Raw genomic sequence first — 17,562 nt, forward strand, 5'->3', positions numbered from 1 at the left:
CTGGTTTTCCAAACTGTCAGGCTGTCAACATCTCCAGAAGTATAAGAATCAGTCTGATTTTAAACTATAATTTAGCCATTGTAGTGATTTGATATGATATGCAGCTGTATTGCTGAAACAGCTGTATTGCTTCATTTTTTTTATCCTACCCTACTATTGCTTAATGTAATTTTAAGTGTTTTTAAAGTGTTTCACTGAACTTTTGACAGCTCTTCCTTTTCCCCCAGTTCTTGTTTCCTTTAGCTAAAGCCATAGTTTGCAGAGATATTCCAAATATCCATTCATCAAGCCATCTTCTAAACCTGCTTATTCTTCTAAACCTGCTTATTCTTTACAAAAGTATCATGCTTTTTAGTCAGAGTTTATTCTGATAATCTCCTACTTAACTTTGGCGTTATTTACTAGTTAAAGTAAAAACTGCATGATCCTGCAGAGTGAAATGTGCTACACCCATAGTAAATCACATGCAGCTAGTTGTTTCTGGTCATGATTAAAGCTGTTTTAACACCACATCACAGAGGCTTCTGTTGTATATATGTAATCTCATCAGAGGAAAAAAGACAACTCTGTATTATATGTATGTTACAAAAATAAATGTTTTTTTCATGCTGCATTACTGCAATCGCATGTAAGTCCAGACTTTAAGTAGGCCGTTCCAAAACCTTCCTTTAGGCTTTTGGAGACATATCGGTGGACTTTTTTTTTTAAATCAGTTTTCTAATCTTTCTGATTACTGATTGATGTAATTCTCCAATGATTACCAAATTAGATTTTTTTTGTTTACTTCAGAGCTACAGCGGCAAAAAAAGCTGCTGTTCACAGTTACTCCTTTCCATATTGTTGTTTAAAGGAAACATTTGCGATCACCATTTAAAAAAAAAAATACACTTTTATTATTCCAAAAAGGCAATTTCATTCATTATCAAGGTATGAATTAAATATAAATCTAAACTAATGAAACAGAGCAGGCAGTGTACTGGACATAAAAACACTCCACTTCATCAGTTCTGTTGATCTCAGCTTCGGCCGCCTTCACTGTAAACAAACAAAGAGTTTGGACGACTCTGAACAAAACACGGGGAGTTCTGGCCCTCTGAGAGAACCACGCGATAGTTTGAGGAATCACATTTCACACGGAACATTTAAGTCATTTACAGTTCCCCAAGTAGAACCATATTCCTTATTATGATGGAAAAGGACAATGTAAATCAACACTTTGCCCTTAAACATTAACCTAAAATTTTTCCTGCTTAAACAATATTCAACATTTGTCTGTACATCCTTGTTCTGAGTACATTTTTTGTTTCCTAAGCCAACAGTTCTTTTGAAATCGTGTTTCAGTGAAAATATTTTATACAAATTAAATGTGTAATAATGGATGAAACCAGAAAGCAAATCAAACCATATCTGCATTACTTTTGAAACTGATACATTTCTGATAAAACTGAAGGGCTTTGCTTGACTTTCTATCATAAAAATATAATCAAGTTGGGATTTTTATATTGTCCTTACATTTAATTATAAACAAACAGTTTTTATATACTCTACATATTTATCATATGTTTTAATCACAATAAAAAATGGTTTACAATAATTTCTTAAAGTCAGTCAAATCACAGGTTTTAAAGCACACATGCAAAAAAAAAAAGGCATTCTGTCATGGAAATATTGCTTCTATCTTTCTAAGATGTTCCTATGGAAACATCAGCTGAGTTTATGTGAAACATGACCCGATATAACTTAATAGTCCATCAGTGCAAACATTCAAGACCAAAAGAATTAGAAACTAACTTGGTACATTCCAGAGGAGGCGCCTCACTCAGTCATATCCCGTCTTAATGGATAACAAGACATTGAAGATGATAATATTGAATGACTTTGTTCATATAAAAGTGACATTATAGATGTAACTGCGCCGCTGCATCCTCGACCTTTGGTCTCCATCTGCTGAGTCAGGGACCGACAGAAGCTGCTGAGTTAACGTCAGCAGGATGGGGTTCAGTAAGTTAGTGAAGGTGCTAATGATATAATGATGTAAACAAAACGCCCCTCTTAAGGCCAACAGTTCAAAAGAATGTTGTTGTTTTTTTACTTTGGGTTTCATGTTTGCTGATTCTCATGTTTTGATTTATAAATTTCATGTAGTTTTCTGTAATCCACATTTTATTATCCTCAATAAACCGAATAACATACTGACTTATGTGTGCAAAAATATCTTTCCTGTTTTTCTGTTTGCAACACCATCTCAATATAAATGCCTAAAATAATCACTTAGTCTTGAAAGCCAATATGTTGATACCTCAGCATGTTTTCTTATACAAAATGAATATCCTGACGCTTGCTTTAAAAATCTGTGGTTTTAGTTTGTTTTCTGTCTGTGGAGAGACATTTCTCTCCTTCTGGTCCCACAGCTGCTCAATCAGGAAGTGCTTGTGTGCTGTCACACTCACACACACTGTTGTTTTCTTTCACACACAGACACACACCCACACACACACAAACAATTGGCAGATTGTCCCGACGACTCGGCTGCCACACTCACACTTTCTGTCTCCTGCTGTTTATCAGACACCTGAAGTGTTCTTCGTCAAACTTCTTGACCTGAGGCATCGACCACAGCAGATCTGCCTGACACTGTGTCCCTGGTAACAATAACTTATCATATTGCCAATAAATACTCTGCTTTCCGCGTGGAGGATCTGGCTGAGAGCCTGCGCTCTCCGCTATACCTGAGTGGTTTACTTGCTACATCGGTGGCTGCTGCTGGTCAGTCGATTCGGTTGCCACAGATTGTGAAGCGGTCGATCTCCAGCAGGTCTTTATTGGGAGCTCTGTGGTTCATATCGGAGGCTTCGTCTGCCTCCTCTTCCTGTAAAGGTGAAGCTGTTGGTGGTTCAGTGTCAGATTGGGGTTCTGAGGTCGAAGGACAGCTGTCTGCTGTCGCAGGTGAGGCGTCAGTGGGGGGAGGGAGAAACAAGTCAGACCGGGGAGCCGGCTGGGTGGTCACAGAGGGTAATGAGGAGGTCGGAGGGCTGCAAGGTGTGGCAGGAATCTGATCCACAATGGATTCACCTGAATGACAAAGGATGAAGCGTATAAACTGCTTTTCTCTGAAAATGTATTTTGTACACAGTTGTTGTCTAGAAAGACTTGAATTTTCCAATAATAACTTTATATTATAACTTAAAATGTTGTTATGCTTGTCAAGCTAAATCAGCTTTGCTCAGAATAAAAACAAAAAGGCAGTGGACATAGATCATCTGATGACTTTGTACAGGGTTCTTGTTGCCAGGCAACCACGGCAGACTAGAGCAAGTCAATGCAATCTGTCAAGTTGTTTGCAAAAAGGCAAATTGTTGCCATCTTTGGCATCTTTGTCCACTGATTACACAAAGAAGTTGATATATTAATAAACCCTTCATGCTGCAGTTGACTGACTAATAATGGCCAAAAATTCAGCTATAAAACCTGCATCTCTCTTCCTGAAGATTCAAACTACAGCTAAAAGCTAAGAGAGACTGGGTGGTTTAACTTGCAAACAAGTACAAAATGTATTTTATCTTTACATGTTTGCTTCCTTTCTTTTGGGGAACCACAGTAAGGTGATTTTTTTATATTAATATTTTTTATCCCTCCTCCTTGGTGAAAGTGAGAAAAGATCAAGAAGAAACCAGCTTGGAAAATAAAAAGTAGTTATTTCCACAACTTGGCTGACCTCCACCAAGATGGCTGATTAAAATGATTCTAGTTTATCCAGAAAATGTAATCTTGAATAAATCAAAGGACAGCACAGATCTCATTATGAAGTATTGTGTTTTGTAGAAAGAAAACAGTGTGAACTATTTCACTCTGAGAGCACAAGGAGTAGTATCATGAGAAAAATCATTCTGAGAATAAACACAATAAGACATTTTTGAAAGAACTGCGCAAAACTGATAAGAGACTTGGCAGGAGAGACACTGCCTCACTTCAGGATGTCTCTGTTGTCAGCTGCACATATAAATCACTGCTTTCATAAACAGAACTGCAATCCACCAACCTATTGATTCTGGTTGTCAGAGAAAAGTATTTGCATTGTTTTAAAATAAAAATAAGATGTTTAGATTATACATAAATACCAGATGTATTGATGTGTTTTTGTAAATGGTTTTGCTGGTCCAACAGCGATTTCAAACATTTTTCCAAAGAGTTAGAACTCACAAAATGAATAGTACATGGCAATCATTTCCTCTTTTTATAAAAAAGTTGGCTCAATGTAAGTTTTTAATAAACATTCAGTTATTAGTGTCACAGTTCTAGTGAACTTAAACTGTTTGGATTTTACGTCGGAGAACAGAAAAAAATGATCAGACTTTTCACTTAAAAAATAATTGGAAATTTTTACAAAGTTGAGACAACACTTGTTTTTTAGCAACAAATAAAATGCAATGCACAAGATAAACCTCATGTTGTGTTTTTGTCCATATTTTACAACATAAAACTTCAATAACTTTTATGAGAGATCCCTTCATCTTCTCTGAATACGTGCACTTTAATAAAAATTAACTTGATGTGAAAAGCTTTGCTTACCTGAAGATTTAGTGCATCTACGTGGGTCAGATTTGCTGGGACTCTTTGCAGAGAAGGACGGAGCGGTCGGTGGCCTCTCAAACAGTTTGTCCTCCATGTTGGCTCTCTTGACATAAACACAAGACTTCCCCAGCAGCACGATACTGTTTAAAACTTTCAGAGTAACCATCCTACAAGAAGAGCAGCAACAAAGGAAACAATATTAGAATATTTTACATTTGATTGGCACAAAGAAATAAATTGCTAAAAACATAATAAATCAAGCAAAACTAGGATGTGCTAAACTTACAGAAGCATCTTAACATTTTAAAATTCAATCAAAATGTTTGTTTCAGTAATTAAGTTTAAAATATGAACCTTTTAAAATTTTAGAAGTGAGTTACTTGGAATATTACTCAACATTCTGCAACTTCAAAGGTGACTCTGCTTAAATACACCTGATTCTATTAATTAGGACATTAGCAGAGGTCTGTACAATTTGACTGCTTGCTGAAGAGAAAATTGAGCCTTTTGATGAGGGTGTTGGACAAGGAACCCAACAAAAGGTTTCAGTCCTCAAGGTTGAAACCCCTAATTCAGAGGACAGCAAGACAACAACCTTTGAGAAGTTTAAGAGAGATTCACAAAGTGTGAACTTCGGTTCAGGTCAGTTCTGAAAGAGTCACCTGCTTCAAATATCCTTTAAAAAAAATTAAAAAATGGTATTATGTAATATTCCTATTGTCTGAGAAACTGAATTTTGGGTTTTCATCAGCTGTAACCAAATGTCATCAAAAATAAACAGAATGTAAGTCTATATAATGCTAGTTAATTTATTTAATTATTTAAATAAATATTTTTTTTACACAAAATGTAATTTGTTGAGATGCACTGGTAATAATTCTTCCTTAAAATGGAGCCTAATGATTGTAAGCAATCACCACCATTCAGCCTCATCTTTCACACCCGCATGCTGATGTGCAGAACGCTTTTCTTTGCAGAGCTTTGACTCTGACACTGATGAGTGGAAGACGGACACATTTGGGTCTGTGGAGCAACGCTTGCTGTGACAGGCCATTTGGAACTGAGATTGTGTCAGCTAAATCTTTGCCAAGGCACAGCGATCTACTCAAACAAGGGCTATTTTTAAACCAGAGGAAAGGGAAGGCCAGAGATGACAACAATGTGTTCTTATTCCTGAAGTGAATTCTTCAATGGGAAGAGCCCAGTGGGAAGTCAGCTATGGTGTTCATGCTTATATAACCACAGATGTTTCAGTGTGTCCTCATCAAGCGCCGAGAGCAAGTCAAGAGTCTAACAATTGCATATTTTTATGTTTTTTTTGTTTGTTTGTTTTTTTAAAGCATTTGCTAAATTTGTAAAAACTTTCATCACAATATTGTGGTTACTAGCTCTCATTTTGGCAATAGGGATATAATTTGCCATATAAAAGCAGAAGAAAACAAGCAGAGCAAAACTAAAGGCTTACCCAAGATAAAAGAGGAACACACATGTGTATGACAGAGCCCCCTGTACCTTCACAGAACTCATCACCACTCGGATTAGCTGAAAAAACAGCAAGACATTCCGAAATCAGTTTAATCCAAAAATCAAAAGATCTAAAAGCTAGTATTTGGACCGTTACTCTAAAGGGTTTGAGTCAGTTTAGGGTAACAGACTGTTGTCACTCACCAGGACAGCCAGCGGCAGAGGGATGAAGCCCATCCTCCGGGCCACTGAGTCACTATAGTCAGTGTAGGCCTGCACAGTGACAGGCAAAGGTTACATCTCTTGACATGAGAATCTGTTAGCTGCATGAGTTTTATGATGTAACAAAATAATTACAATGATATGAAAACAAACAACCAAAAAAGTAAATAAATTAAAAAAAGAAAATCATACGTTCTTTTGTCGACTGCTAACAAGATCGAAGGCCAGACTGGCTCTGTATTCACTGTACACCTGGAGGACATGCATGTGGCCGGTTACAAACTTTGTTCAATAAGCGATGCGTAAATGTGTTATTTTGCTGCTGGCTTGTTTCTTACATCTGCTGTGATGTCGTTGAACTTTGTGATGAATGCATGTTTAATGATGTCAACAGCAACTTCAGACATGACGACCATAAAGACATCAGGGAACAACATCCACAGGTGGTCTGAGGAGAAAAAATGTCATGTCTGAGCAAATCCATCTTGGTGTATCAGAGGATGAACACAGAATGAATGCAAAATGAGAAGTGTGCTGCTTTAAAGTGTTAACATTTCAGCTGACAGTCAATGTCTGTCACTGACAGGGAGTTTGTGTTTGAGACTGGCAGGAGGAGCCGAGTGTCAGAAAGCTGTCAAACAGTAACGCCCAGCTCTCATCTCTGACTTTACTGCCTTGTTGACTGAAGATTCTGGGAGAAACTCCCCAAAGTACTACAGTCGGTCAGTGGGAATAGACAGAAAGCAACTGCTCAGGATAGCTGTCAAATCTTTATTCAAGGCAAGCAGCAACATCAGTGCTGGCACAGAAATACTGTCAATGTGTTATATTTATTGCAAAAGTGAAATGATGCAGTTTTGTGTTTATTGCATTTTAAATGTTAATAAAAACTTAGCTTACAGGGAAAACAAATAATTACCTGGGTTCCATGAAAACTGCTCCATATTCCTGAGACAGACGATGAGGAGGAGAACATAGCTGGTAAACCGTTCTTTTATATCTGAAAGATAAAATAAAAGCTGCTAATTAAGTAGAGTAAAAAATGTGAAATGGGCTCATTAAAACAGTTCACAGGAAGTCAGGTGCCATTTTTATCTTTTTTTTTTTTTTTGCCATGTGTAACAAGGAAGCCAAAAATAAACAAATGCACTTTTCTAATTAAGCTAGTTTTGGAAGCCTTCAGCTAACTGTGAAGGCTTCCATATCATACATGTTGTAGCTACAGGTGTTGAGTAAGCTATCAAACACCTATAGCTGAAAGCAGAGCTGACCAATGCAACAAACTGTTATGAAAGACAGAGGTCAACGAAAAATGATGTGCAGTGTGGTGATGAAAAACTTACCACTGTTAGACATTTGAAATAAATTGTTCTTCTCAAATTTCTTGAAGACGCTTCCCTTGATCTCCACAAACTGAGATTTATAAAACACACATATTGGAGCATCAAATTGATACTGTATAAAAATACAATGTTGTAGCTACAAGAGTCAGGTTTCAACATCAGCAAGCTGAATATATCAACATACAAATACTTTTAGTGCATTGCTACTTGGACAAATATTTTAGGTAAATGCGTTAGAATTTCTTTTTGTTGTATGTGTATCTGTGAGCACTGACATTGTTGGACATCATAATGGTAAGCAGAGACTTGTTGTGCGAGTTGAAGGCAACATTCAGAGTGGAGGCTTGGACCATGATGAGGATGGAATGAAGAACTGAGGAAGAAATACTCAGGAAAAACACCTTTTTAAAAATAAATCAAGTTAAATAAAAGCAATGGTTAGGAATAAGACTTCTAAACTAAACCAGAAACTGTAAGTCTATTATTTCAATAATATTTGGAGATGGCTCAGGTGCTGAAGCGACAGGCATAAGCAAATGTTGTTTAAGTTCAAAACTGTTGATTTGTCCTGCATTTGGTATACCATATTTGATAATAAATTTCAAATAACTAAGAATATGGATGTTACAGAATACTCATTTACCTAGTGTATGACCATGTGCATCACTGTTGCTTTAAAGAATAAATAAAAGGGGTCATATTTCAAAAGCTTTTGGGTTCAACATGAAGACAAAATGGAAGGATACAGACATAAAAGACAGCCATAAAAAAGTGAGGGATAACTCCTATACTGTCTCTTTTGCGTTCTTTGGGTTCAGTGGCCGTCCAGTACAGAGCATCCAGAATGTCTTGACCAAAAGACGAGAAGAGGCGATCTGCAACCTTATAAAGGAAAACAGGTTGGAAATGAAGTTCGACAGAGCTTTAGACAGACAGTAAATGTAACCTTAATGATGTTAGCTAGTGAACTATTAGTTTTTTCTGTTAAATCACAGAACCACCTCAATCCAGACATGAGTAACTTTCATATAAAGTGCTTCGGAGCATCAAATATGGAAAGAACTACAGTCTGCCTGTGATGCTTGCTTTCCACACAAAGACGAAAGGTTTATTTTGTGGGTGCAAAGAAGTAGCTCACACTGCTAAACATGACTTGTCAATTTATTCAGCCATGAATCTTAAACTTTTATTAGATGTCCTACTACTGAAAAGGTACGTGAGTCTAAAGAGAATTTAAGAATCACAAGCCTCAATTATTTAACATTTAATCTCTGAACTTCAAAAAACATCATTGTGTTTGCCAAGAAATAAATACTAGATGTACTCAGAAATCTGAGTCTATTTACCAAAATCAGATGATTTTCAGCTCGATCCTCAGAACCCCAAAGTCTAATCTGTTTTGATCAGTGAATTGATCAAACTTCTACTAAGGGAGAGAGAATGTAGCTGAGAAATTTAAGTATTAGATGTAAAAAGCCATTTGAAAGAAAGCTACTTTTTGTTATTGAGGCAAACTCTGTTCAGTATGTCAGCTTTGAAGCACACTTTTCCTTGTAAAATATATATATATATTTTTAAATACTAGAGATTTATTTAAAATGACTCTGCAAATAAATACTTTATTTTCTTCCTTATCGATATCATGCAATGGAACGGATTTTAAGAGTTATAAATAAAACAACAGTGTAGCATCACTGATTTTTGTTTTTCAGTGTTTACAGTGTAAAGTACCTCCAACATGTTGTAGATGATGTAGAGCTTGATGACGGACTGTCCTCTGATCAGGTGATACATCATGGAGTAATCCACGTAGTGCATCATGGAGAAGCACAGCACCAGGATCAGCCCCTTCAGCATATCACAAACCTGCGCTGGCTGCAGCAGTCGTGACCCGCTGTTCACACAGACACAGGGACACACTCAGAAAACTCAGCATCTATTTCCCGTACCGACATGCAGACTTGTGTTATTTAATGCCCTGATGCATGCTGAGCTGCAAGCTGTTCTGTATCTCCCAAAATCAAACATGCATGAGTAAATATGTTCACACCGCAATGTAATGCGTGCTGACAAACGCACACGTGAACCAAGTATTAACATGAAGATATTTCCAACCATTTGAAGAATCATGCACACATTCGTCTACCCCACGCTGATGCTTTGCAGTGAGGCTAAGACAGCAAAACAAGAAGGAACAGACAACAGATGTTTCCCAGCCTCATCTATTACTGCAGGTTACTCAGGCTGAATGATCTCTGTCTGATTAGATTCTCACAAGTTGATGCCAAGATACAACATGAGTAATATTTTCATTTCTGTTCAAAATGAGATAAAACACCAGGAGCAACAACAGATGGTATCAATAAAAGTACAATATGAAATATTAAAGATATTATCTCCTTTATATAACATTTATCTTGGAAGCCAGCTGTCTTTTTAATATGGTTGTTTTTGAAATGTGTTTTTCTGGTTAAAGTACATGTACAAGAAATAAATCCAGACTGTTCTTATCTACCAACAGACCAACAGGACCAGTGGCTGAGCCTCGCTCTTGATTAAAATGTTTCAGTTATGATATAAAATTGGATTCAACATTTTGGACAGAAATGACTAAAACAGAAAACAAACAGGCATCAACTGTCATATCCAACAGTGACATTGGCACGTCTTTTCAGGGTAATAAAGTGAGTCAAACATGCAGCTTATTTTATTAATATCTGTAGTCGGCAGCGGCAGCTCTGGAGCACGTTACGAGAAGAGCTGACAAATCCATGGGAGCGGTTATTTAGTTACAGTGACAGGGGCGACTGGGAAGAGCTGGGGGAGATTAATTTGAACACTTTCTGCATATTTTCCATGTCAGCTGTGTTCCGTCTATTTGCATGCAAGCATGCAACACCACTGTAGAGAAATTATTTATTTCCCTTCTAAGGACATGAACTTATTGGTAATGACCAGTTTGTTTAAATTATTCATTTATCACAGAGAAATGGGACTATACCTTGAAAATGCTGAGGGAGCCTAATCAGCCTCCAGCTAGTTGGTTAATTGAGCTCTTCTGAAAGCTAAACCCAGTTATCAGCTCTGTGTGATTTTTCTCTTGGCCAAATCAAAAAACGCATACTTTTTAAACACTCAGTACCAAGGTGGAATGTTAGGAACTATTCTAACTGTCATTGATGCCTCCACTGACTTTAGCAGCAGCTTTAACGATACGGAAAAACATGATTTACATGGCTGGTAATAGAGAGGCTGAATCATTGCACCTCTGAACTGACACCAGACTGACAACAGCCTAACCATTAGTATCACTGTATTCTCACTCAATGCACAGCTGAGGAAGCAGTTGAACATCTGGACTGTTTTCAATATAACATTAGAGGATAATTATCCTCACAGTGAACTTTGATTGTAGCTCAAAAAATTACCCCATATCAAAGTGCTTCATATCACAAATAAAAGCATGTACATAAATTCTGCAAAAATGGGAAAGACATTGGACATGGACTTCTGGTGCTATACCACCACCTAGTGTTCAACCTGTCATTGCATTATATGTTGCAGTTTTAGTATTCAGGTAGTCAAGGTGCTGTCCCTGAGAAGGCTCTTGATTCTCAGCACACAGACTTGAAATTGCTGCAGCCTTTAAGGTTACCTGCTCAGGGGTGCATCATCTACATTCTGTAAGCACCATCTTCACAAACCAAATCATTTTATGAGAGCAGAGAGCAGCATTACAAGCAACTATTACTGAGTATAGTTCCCTCCATTCGAGGATGTAAAAGAAAGCTTAACACAAAGGGCAGAATAAGAGGTTTTTGTTAAAAAAGCTTAACTTTTAGTATCAAACAGTCTGTCTGCTGCTGTACAGTGGTTCAGGATAATTTAACACTGGAGATAAATAATTACTTTGTTTTTCTCCCTCTTAAGTACTGGAAAATGAAGCTACAGACAATACAAACTGCAGCGCAGCAGTAGGTGTATCACGAACACTTAACACGGGATGAAAATGGCCAAACATGCTCAGCAGAACTTTATCAGAGCAGACAAAGTTAAACTAACTTGAAGACCAGAACATGGTGTGTAGTGCCAGGCTGTATCTTTACAAACATGGAGATGAGATGAGACTGATGACTGAAAACACGGGCTTGTTCGGGACAGGACTAACTTTTACTGGAGCTATGATGGGCTTGTGGGAGCATACCTGCTTCTTTTGCAGTAGGGGCATGTGCGTGCCCTGCAAGGGAGGGACAGTCAGGTGAGAGATAGGCAGAACAGGGGGCAGAATGTGACACGGGGCCTCTCATGAGAGTAAGGGTACATTTATCCATAACTTTGTGACATAGCTGGACTGTTAACAATTGTTCCCCCCATCCAACTGCTCTTGCGTGTACAAACTATTAGAGTTTTTGTAAGAAGACATTTTTCCTTAGTGGTTTTTGGCCTTTTCTGGAAAAGTGATGTTTTCAAAGCGTGGCCCTATGAAAAACTGATATAATCATTCCTAATATTTTATTTGCAAGTCTTACAACTTATACTCTTACAAGGTAAGGTAAAGTAAGGTAATTTTATTTATATAGCACATTTTCAGCAACAAGGCAATTCAAAGTGCTTTACATGAGTTAAAAGGAAATACAAACAAAATAACAAACCAAAGGAAAGACAAAGAAGAAAAAAGCAAAATGACTAATCTAAGTCCTTTTCTGGTGTAAAGTGAGTAGTTACAGTTTCTAAAAAGTAGTAAAATAAAAGTAATTAAGTAGTGACTGTTCCTGTTAAGTATTTCTGGATTCTAAGTTCGTAGTTATTCTAATTCTAATTCTGATTCCCTTTCTGGGCTGTATAATATTGATCTAAATAGTGTGTACTCCACAATTTCTAATATTACTAATAAACTAAAATAATCCTGCTCAGGGGTGCATTATTATTATTATTATTATTATTATTATACAAATTAATAAGGAATAACTACAGACATGATTGCCAGTCTGAAAATTAAGAGAATTATCTGAATGATTTGTATTTACCATTTATGCTTGCATAAAAGTAAGTGGACATCCCTTTAATTTTACTGTTTCTGATATACAGTACATGTTAAAATGTTTTAGACTTTGACATATTTTAGTTGAACATTTGCATGAATGGGTGAATGACTGAATGCAGAGTAAAGCGCTTCATCCTCTCAACTTGATAAAGATGAAAGTTCAGGTCATTTATCATTTACTATGTCATTAGATGAATAAAACTGTAGATGAAAACCTGACAAGAGGATAAAAGCACAGCTTAAGTTTGCAAAGACGCATCTGAGCAAGACGTCTGGACCATATCCCTAATGCAAAGATCATCAGAGAATCATAAAGTTGTGGCTTCAAAAGCTGGTTCTACAGGATAATTAAACATTTTAGATTGCTTAAGTATCTAAAATGTTAAATGTTTTTTTCTTTAAATTATGTGTGATAGATCATGTGTTGATATTTATCTGATGTTGGATTTAACCAACTTGAACTGATGAGATATTTTTTATGTCCAGATACAACACCTGTAAAATATTGAAAGAGGGTGGCCTTAACTTTTAATTAAAGTTATGTATTTGCAGTTTAACAGTTGATCTAGAAGTATGAAAAATGATTTGAATCCTTCTGATACGTTATTATATGAAGAAACATAGGAATAGGTCAAATGATCCTGGAAGTGTCTCCCAACACAAACTCCTGAACCTAGTGACCTAAAGAGAAGATTGTGGTTCTGGTTTTCACAAAACCAAGACCAATACAGAAAATTAACCGTGAGGTGATAATGATACTCAGTTTGTGCAGAAATACAATTTGCTCTTATTCCTGTTTTCAGTTATTGTATAATGTATGTTTTCCAATCTTACCTGAAGCCACAGCATGGCAGGGTGAGGAGGCGAAGTAGAGCCAGCAGCACTCTGAGGGGCAGCAAGGTGAAGATGTACAGGAAGGCATCGGCACACAGGAAGAAGCCAAAGATCATCAGCTAGAACCAACAAACAAACAACACCCCCACGTCAGACAACAGCTGTCAGTGTGAATGTAAAACCTCCACTGTGATCATTAAATGTGTGTGAGCTGAAAAGCAACAATTCAAGAATCTATAATCTTATAATCCATAAATTTAATAAAGATCAGATTATTTAGCGGCAAATCAAAAATACCATCAAAATATTTTACAGTACAATGTTATTCTAAATCATATGTAATTAATTGGATGAAATTTTGTTGTAATTAATTTAAATCAGTCTAGTTAAAAATATAGTTGCACAGATTCCAGTTTAATTCTAATGCTGCACAGCACAATTCAGTTGATTTAGCTGATTCAGCCTATAGCAAATAGTGGTTTATACTAAAATAACATACATTACATTTAATTTATATTATATATTATAAAAACAACTACAAAAATATCACCAATGCAGATTTTTAATTATTATAGTTATTAGTAATACGCCATAGTTTAATTAATTAGGCAGAATCAAAATTTATTGCAAGATTCTGCAATGACAACTATCACATATTTGGTTTGTTTACAAGAGATTGATACAGTTTCCCATCATATAATCCACTGATGTACACACTGAACATTTGTTGTGTTGTCACATGGCTCAGCTGTAACTCAGTTTACTGGAGCTTCAGGCTGCTCATAACAGAATCATTTCTGTTTGGCTGGAGAAACAAGCAGCTTGATGAAACTGGCCAAAGAGAAACAAGGGGAATAGTTCAGGACCGTTACTGTACACTACCTTCTCCAGCTCCTTGGGTATACGCATGCATGTATATACCCTCTCTCTGCGCTCTGTGTACTTTGCTTCATTGTGTTCCAGGAAGTAGCCTCTGGTGAGTTCTGTACAAATGAAGCGCGTCAACGATGGATCTGGAACAACAAGAGGCCCACAGTGTTATCACAAAGACATTGTCTGTGACAATTGCAGCTGTCAGCAAAATCAGATTTCAATTCCATGAATGTTACTGGAAAAAGTGATTGAAACTGATTAATCTTTGCTTTTTTCAATGCAAAAAATAAAATATACCAAATACTTATTTGAATAAAATTATGTAATTATTCTCCTGGCAAGTACAGTTATTTTAAAACTTCATGATGTTTTGTGATTAAATCAATTAATAATAATCAACAATCAATTAAATGTTAAATTAAAACAAAGGATTATGTTGAAGTTTAAAAAGTAAAAGGTTTATTTGCTCTAAATGCAAATAAACCAAATGTATTTTTCAAACGTCAGCCACAAAAATACGTCAAGCATGTTTTGCCCCAAAAAGGTGAAACAGTGATGAGTTTGTTGGGCTTGATGTGCACATAATCATTTTACATCATTTTGCAAGTATCTTGTGGCCAGTGTCTGAACTGCACATGGAATTGAAACACCTAAATGACAACTCCTAGAGGTTTCCTCAAGGAAACTGTCACTACACTGTAACATTTCTAAGGATGTCTATCATAACTTTATGCCATAACTTCCACAGTGTTTTTGTGCAACTTGGTATATTATGTAACCCAGCATGACTTCGTACTTTATACTGTCTCTGTTTGTTTAACTGTGTTGAGATGATATCAGATGCACTTGCTATCAGTTGATCCGTGTATAATTCACATTAGCATACCACAACTTATAGGTGAACTCAAAGTTTATATCTTTTGTTTTCTTTTACACTTGAAAAGTATTTAATTTGATTCATTTAGTATTTATGTTTTTGACTAAGAGCCTCAAATCTAAAAATTATAAAAATGTAACATTAGTATTTTTAAAAAAAGTAGTATTTATTTTTTGTAACTTAACCTTAAAGTTATATGGTCTGTTCATTAAAATTTCAACAGAAATTTTGTATAAATTTGATGTAGAGCTGTACAACATATCACATCGCAATCATCACCATATCAAAGTGTGTGATATTGCAAAGAACTACTTGGATGCTATAATGTTTTACGTATGCAAATTCCTTATGCCAATAATGTATTTGGACTGTTAGATATTCTTAGTGGTCTCAATGCTAAAGCTGACAAGCAGTGGACATTGCAATGGAGAAAAGTGGGTTAATCATAACCAATAACATTATCGCAATGTGAAGCAACATCTTCCAACATCATTTCATCATATTGAGCAGTCAAAGTAAACAAAATATATTTAAACTTTTAGTTCATCATTTCCTTCTGCAGCACTTTGAAACAATGGGCATCGTGTGCTCAAAGTTGATTTATGCCCAAATAAATAAATAAATAAATTACATTGATTCTTCTAGAGTGAATCAGTGGCTGTTCTACAAATATTTAAACTAAAAAAAATATTCATGTGTCCAATACTTATTTTATCTGCTCTGAATACGATGTGACACTCAAGCAACATATGAGTTACCTGGTATAAAGCTATGTGGCTGTATAAAGTACCAACAGACTTCAAAGTAAATAATCTCTCAGGTCTTTGTGTTATTATTCAAGGAGTCAGAGTTTACTGTAATGTCTTGATAATAGTTTAAAAGAGATCATAAATATTTCTTCAACACTTCATACAGATAAAATATTATTTTCAACTTTGGGTCAAAAAGCTTTAAACTTTTTTGACCCAGAGGTGAAAACAATGTTTCAACTGTACATAACAAACTGTTTTATAAAATAAAAAAAATATTCACTGAACTCAAAAAGTTTACAGCTACATATTTCAAGCATTTGTTTAGTTTATAGTTTAGACCTAATTAAAAAAATATATTTTGTTAGACTTACAATCAAACTGGATTTCAAAAAGACTGTAGACATGGTAAAAACAAAACAAAAAAAAGATGCTGTTGGTCCATCTGATGGACTAACAGCAGATGACATGGCTCCCCAAATCATCACAGAATCCAGAAACTTCAAACTGGACCTGTAGCTATTTGTATTTGGTCTGCTGGCTCTTTTCAAGGTCCCTGGTCCTCGATTTCCAATGAAACTCTGAACACTGTGTAACAGCACGATTCTTTTTCTCCTGAAACCAGCCAAAGCTTATTTGGTTCAGAAGCTTAACACGAAGAATTGAAGCCCAAATGTTGGACACATTTGTGTGTTGGTTCACGGACTTCAGCTGCAGTCCACACACTGCATATGTCCCTCACACTTTTTGTTTTGACCTTCCACTAAACTTCCTAATATACTTGGATAAAGCACAATAAACAGTAAGCTTCCTTAGCAACAACCTTTTTGCTATCTATAGATAGATAGATATATTTATTTTACACAAACAGTAGAGCTTAACACGGTGTGGTATGGGAGCCTAAAATATGAAAACGAAATATGAAAAAAACATGTCATATACAACAGTAATAAGAAAACACATAGCTTCACCAAATGGCTGAATTCGCTGTTTTTAAACTAGCTGGCTATTTACTATTAGCTTGTTAATTAAGCTAGCACTGTAAATAAATAAACTCAGCAGCTGTCATCAAGCTGAGTAGACTCATTTAGGCTTTTGTAGCAAATTTATGCTTGATTCCTCACCCCTCCACTATAGACAAAACGTTGTAGTCGTTGAATCACGTAAGTGTGAATGGCTAAAGAAAGTCAAAAAAAAGCTTTAAGTTGTTTAACGGTAGTATCTGTGGCTTCACAGCTGGGTAGACCAAACGGTTACCTGCTGAGACCTCCTGCTGCTCCCTCTTCACTGCACTAATGTCGAAAAACCCCAGCGTCTCCGGAAGCTCTGGAGTTATCCCGATTTTTCCCGACCTGTGAAACTCTTCCCAAGGTCTTTTCTGTCTTTTCTTTAGCTCAATTTCGTTTTCTTTCTCTTCTGACAGCTCGGTCCCCGACACGTCCGCCATCTTTACTCTGGTCAACGCATGACGTCATCAAAGCGGCGTCGGTCTAAGACACGTCAACTCGATGATTCAATATTTATCACAAAAATACAGAAATAAATGCATGTTTAAATGTTACTGAGAAAACATGCTTAAAAAAT

At 36.2% G+C, this 17,562-nt stretch overlaps 1 protein-coding gene across 2 annotated transcripts; it reads right to left on the reverse strand.

Annotated features, from left to right (window-relative positions):
* Positions 1-872: 872 nt before the first annotated feature.
* Positions 873-17,458, reverse strand: LOC103137319 (transmembrane anterior posterior transformation protein 1 homolog). Of its 2 annotated transcripts, XM_007551018.2 has the most exons (15): positions 17,236-17,458; positions 14,362-14,492; positions 13,480-13,598; positions 11,806-11,838; positions 9,333-9,495; positions 8,348-8,483; positions 7,877-7,974; positions 7,602-7,671; positions 7,178-7,258; positions 6,597-6,706; positions 6,451-6,510; positions 6,241-6,309; positions 6,038-6,114; positions 4,570-4,739; positions 873-3,072 (listed from the first exon to the last, which is right to left on the reverse strand). In XM_007551018.2, the coding sequence occupies exons 1-15, from the start codon at positions 17,423-17,425 to the stop codon at positions 2,768-2,770; spliced, it is 1,812 nt and encodes a 603-aa protein (XP_007551080.1). In that variant the 5' UTR covers positions 17,426-17,458; the 3' UTR covers positions 873-2,767. The 2 variants fall into 2 exon arrangements, with proteins under 2 accessions (XP_007551080.1, XP_007551081.1); XM_007551019.2 differs by lacking the exon at positions 11,806-11,838.
* Positions 17,459-17,562: the final 104 nt, after the last annotated feature.

The sequence above is a fragment of the Poecilia formosa genome, unplaced genomic scaffold (assembly GCF_000485575.1).
Source record: "Poecilia formosa unplaced genomic scaffold, Poecilia_formosa-5.1.2 Scaffold39, whole genome shotgun sequence".
Lineage (NCBI taxonomy): Eukaryota > Metazoa > Chordata > Actinopteri > Cyprinodontiformes > Poeciliidae > Poecilia > Poecilia formosa.